The sequence below is a fragment of the Pediculus humanus genome, genomic scaffold (assembly GCF_000006295.1).
Source record: "Pediculus humanus corporis 1103172108284 genomic scaffold, whole genome shotgun sequence".
In the NCBI taxonomy this organism is placed as follows: domain Eukaryota; kingdom Metazoa; phylum Arthropoda; class Insecta; order Psocodea; family Pediculidae; genus Pediculus; species Pediculus humanus.
Window position 1 is genome coordinate 108,527 of NW_002987853.1, and position 4,896 is coordinate 113,422.

Consider the following 4,896-nt stretch of genomic DNA (forward strand, 5'->3'; position numbering starts at 1 on the left):
AAAAAAAAAAAAAAAAAAATTTTTACACCAAAGCCAACAAATAAATTTTTAAAAAAACAAGTTTTTTTTTTTTTTTTCGAAAGGTGATAACCAAAGTGATTATATTTAATACTAATGATATTTTTTTAAACGAACAAATATTATTTGAAAAAAAAAAAAATGTCTGCCATTAATTTTTTTCAATGAACTTAAGACAATTTCCGAGGCAAAACAAAAACCAAAACAAACGCACGATTTATTCTACCAATGAAATAAAAAAAAAAAAATTGATATTGTACTTCCTACCATTCGGAGATTTACAATCTAACAAAATAAAATTTGAAAGTAAATGACGGAATGTAATAATAATAATAATAATAATTAATTTTTTGTGAAAGGACTTTATACCTAGTACTAGAAGGGAAAAACCAACCAAGTACAAATTAAAAAAAAAAAATTTACATGGGTAGAAAAAAAATTTTTAATGTTTTTTTTTTTTTTTTTTTCTATTCTAAATCCCGTTAGTTTCCGTGTGACCAACAAAAAAAAAAAAAAAAAGATTCATCATGATTTAAAATAACCATAATGATAATTATCATACAACCCATGTAAATTTTTTTTCTTTTCTTTTTTTTTTTTTGTTTACTCCCAGAAATCGAGTAAAACATTCCCCCCCCCCAAGTTAATGATTATCAAATTCATAAAACAAATGATTAAAAATCAATCAAGGTTAAATAATATGAAACTAGTAAATGTTATCCATTTTGAAAAAAAAAAAAAAAAAAAAATTTATGGTAATGCAAATGAAAAATGTTTCACTTTGAGAGAGAGAGAGAGAGAGAGAAAAAAAAAAAAAAAATGAACGAATGAAAAAAATATTATTTTAAAAATCTTATGTAGTGAGTCGTTTTAAAAACTGCCTTTTAAATTTAAATTATCCTACTGCAATAAACCATTAATTAATTAATACTAAAAGGGAAAATTTTTTTTTATTTATAAAATTGATTCTTTTTCTTTCTTAATTACGAAGATAAACTTATATAACATAAATTAATGCATATTTAATTTGAAAAAAATCCAATAAAGTCTTAATTACATAAGACTGCATTTTTAAAAAGTAGAAAAACAAGATAACTAAAAAGAGTTTCCCTACAAAAATTTTTTTTTTTCTGTGAAGTTACAAACAAAAAAAAAAAATTATAAACTTCTAATTTTTTCGATATTCTTTCGAAAAACTTGTTTTTTTTGTTAAATGATATTGCACTAGCTATTTACAGTTTATTATTTACTCATGTTTTATTTCATGTAATTAATTGTAAATAAGAATTTAATAATGTACACTGTATTATATTATAACCCCAAAACGAAAAAAAATGAAATCTAGAATTAGAAAGGAATTTGAAGGTTACACGACCAAAGTTATTAAAATTGATATTTTGTAAATAATAATAATTACCTGTTGACAAGTTAAAAACAATGCAGAGAAAACAAAAATCCCTGCAATGACCTGTGCAGCTTTTGTTTCCAAAAAAATTGGCGATGTTTTTACAATTTCATGAACCGTTGATGGTGATGATGAAATAACATCGCTTAAAGTTGTTAAATTTTTGACTAAAGTCTTAGGTGTTGTCGTGGACGATGATACTGTGGATGACATTTCTAAAAAGGAACACAAAAATTTACATTTATATTACATTGTTTTAATCATTTTATAAAATTTTAAATAAAGTATATTATCACATATGACTTTAACATATTTTTTTAATACCTTATTCTATCTATTCTACCTTAAAATCAAAAATTCAAGTTAAATGATGTTACTATAGTAATGGTAATAAAAATAAAATCTATAACATTGTGGAAACATATGGCACCCCGAAAGAATAATGTTATGTCATTAAAATTATAAAAATTATTCTTTTACATGGTCGGGGGTTAATTTTAAGCATATATATATGGAACTGTAAGCAGTGGTGATAATAATGCGGAAACTCCGCAGGCGTAGGTATTATTGTAAAGCAAATTATAAGCCTACCTGTCAAAAACAGAATATAAAGTTAACAACAAATCAATTAATAATAGTAAGATTTAATATGTATTGAAACATTTTCTAACACTAAAATTTAATTCACTACAAGGTTTAGTATAAATTACATTCCGCAAATATTTTATATAATTTCCCAACGCGGAAACAACAAATCAAACATTTTCTCTTAAACTGAATTACTCGCACAATCTGACCTTAATATTCTCACTTTGCGCATGACACATGAAATTGTTTGCCGCCATAGACGTCAAAAAATTTTAATACTCTAAGAGTGCCATATAAAAATTTTTTATCTCTATGAGTTTATGTTTTTTAATACACTTATCAATAAAAAAATAATTTATTTATTTTTTGTCTTTTTAAGAAATAATTTCAATCCAACATGAACTTGATTGATACTGGAACAGATCCTTGGTTTGTTACTGTCTTCATATCAATCATTCTTTAAATTTACCTATTAATTAAAAAAAAATTTTTATTTATTCTAGGATCATTGAATATAATGCTTGTGAAAATGTTGCTAGAGAAATAATGGAAAGTTTAAATCTTAGGAACAGCGAAGAAAATTATGGTTCCTCTTATGATGCTCTCTCAGCAAAAATTAGAATCAGATTAAAACAATTTGATTCTGAAGTAAATGATTTAAAAAGAAAATTAAATTTATCTAGCACAGTTAGTACATTGTATCCTTGCATAAAAATTTTTTATTCATGAATCGTTTTCCATTATTTTCTATTTTTTCACATGCTTTTATGTTGTAAATTATTTTCTATAACGGTAATTAAACAGAACTCCTGAAGAAAAAGAAAGGAGGCAAAGACAAGTGGAAGCTTTGATTAGTAAACAAATACAGTTAGAAGATTGTTTAAATAAAGCTAAAAAAAATAGACATTTTGAACCGAATTACAGTAAATCACGATCAGAATTATTTGATAGTAAAAATAAAAATTCAAATTTAGGAGAATCGAATTCGTCGAAATTAAACCATTCGGATGACAATTATAGAGATTTAGATGATTTAAAAGCAGAACAAGAGAAATTACTTAAAGGTTAATATGAATTTTAATATCCCATTTATTATCATTATTTATAACATTATTAATAATAATAGTTTATTTTTAGAACAAGATCAAGGATTAGAAAATTTATTAAAAATTGTTTCCGCTCAAAAACAAATTGCAACAAGCATCAATGATGAAGTTGAACATCACAATGGTACCTTATCTTAAATTAATTTTTATTAAAGTTTATGATAATAAACATAAAAGATTTTATAAAGTTAAAAAAACTATTTTACAGAAATCTTAGTCGATATTGCTGATGGTATGGAAAGAGTAGATGGTAGAATCAATAGAGCAACTGACATGGTTCAAGTAATAAACAAAAAAGAAAGCATTTGGGGTAAACAATTTTTTAAAAAAAAAATGTTTTACAATATTCATAATTGCTAATTAATAATTACAAATTTTAATAATTTTTATCATTTAGGTTATTGGTTAGTTGCCATTCTTTTATTCATTGCCATACTAGGAGTTTCGTTTGCATAATTTTACAACTTGAACTTTTAAACAGTGCATTTAAATTGTTTTTAATTAAATTGTTATTTTAAAAAAGAAAATTTTTACTTGTACAGAGTATTATTTATGTTCAGTTAAAATTATTTATTGTTATGTTAGGTGATGTGTTTATTGAAAAAAACTATTTTAAAATGAAATGTTCCATTTGTTTTTTTTTTAAACATTAACAATATTGTGTTAAATTTTGTAAAAATAATCTTGTAAATTATTTTATTACCTGAAAAATAAAAGAAAAATAATTTTATGTCATTTGTAAATCGATTGAAAAGTTTTAATTATCTTTTCATTATTAAAAACATTCAAAAAATAATTTAAGATAATATTATTATTATTACAAGTTCATCAAATGATTTATTTGTAATTAGGTTTTATCGAATTCTAAATAAATTTATTTTAAAAAAAAATGAAATTAAATAAACATAAATAAACATAAATATTATTTTAAATAATATTTTATTTTTTATATATATTATAAGTTAGTACAATTGTAAAATATGGACATTTAAGGATATTACATTAACACATATGTTTTTTTACCAAATAATTTTAACACAATATACAAATACAATGTTTTTAAAATTAATATAAATTTTATTATTATTATTATTATTATTATTATTATACATATAATTAATGAATTATTATTATTATTCGTTTATTCTCGTTTCAAAAATTTTTAATTTTTTTTTTAAAGAAAGACCAAAAAAAAAAAATGACGAAAATAAATTTTTTATTAATAATAAATAAATAAATTAATTTATCGAATATTACTTGTATTGAATAATATTATTTATGGACATTATGAGGGGAAGAGAGAGAGAGAGAGAAAGAGAAAGAAAAAGATAGATAAATTTTTAATAAAATAGGAATGTCACGACGACAAACTTTCCCATTGATTTCTGCCACAAAAAAAAAAAAAAAAATATCCAGGAATGAAATAATAAATAATTTTTTTTTAAAATAAAAGAATAATAAATTTCCTTACATCTATGGTAATAAAAATTATTATTACTATTATTATTATTATTATTAATTTAAAATTTTATGGCAATCAACATTAAAAATTTACTAATTAATTAATTAATCACTACTTATTATTTTTTTTTTTTTTTACCAAAATAGGAACTTAAAATTTTAAATTAATATCTAATTATATAAATAATAATAATAATAATAATAATAAATATTGTATTGAAAATTTTTAAATTATTTTTTATTTATTTATATAGAAAATGACATAAATATTCAATATATATATATATATATATATATATTTGATATAAGTATATAATT

The 4,896-nt window shown here is 21.2% G+C and overlaps 2 protein-coding genes across 2 annotated transcripts in view; one reads left to right on the forward strand and one right to left on the reverse strand.

Moving 5' to 3' along the window:
- The window catches only part of Phum_PHUM519530 (uncharacterized protein), a gene marked incomplete at both ends in the record, with an annotated part of 10,421 nt that extends 8,785 nt beyond the window's left edge, over positions 1-1,636 (reverse strand). The window contains one exon of the mRNA XM_002431251.1: positions 1,436-1,636. Coding sequence (XP_002431296.1) covers positions 1,436-1,636 — 201 coding nt within the window. The remainder of the gene's footprint in view (positions 1-1,435) is intronic.
- Positions 1,637-2,408: 772 nt separating this feature from the next.
- Phum_PHUM519740 (syntaxin-8, putative) lies at positions 2,409-3,573 on the forward strand (the record flags this gene model as incomplete). Its single annotated transcript, XM_002431252.1, has 6 exons — positions 2,409-2,440; positions 2,515-2,709; positions 2,816-3,075; positions 3,149-3,241; positions 3,326-3,427; positions 3,515-3,573. The coding sequence occupies 6 exons, from the start codon at positions 2,409-2,411 to the stop codon at positions 3,571-3,573; spliced, it is 741 nt and encodes a 246-aa protein (XP_002431297.1).
- Positions 3,574-4,896: the final 1,323 nt, after the last annotated feature.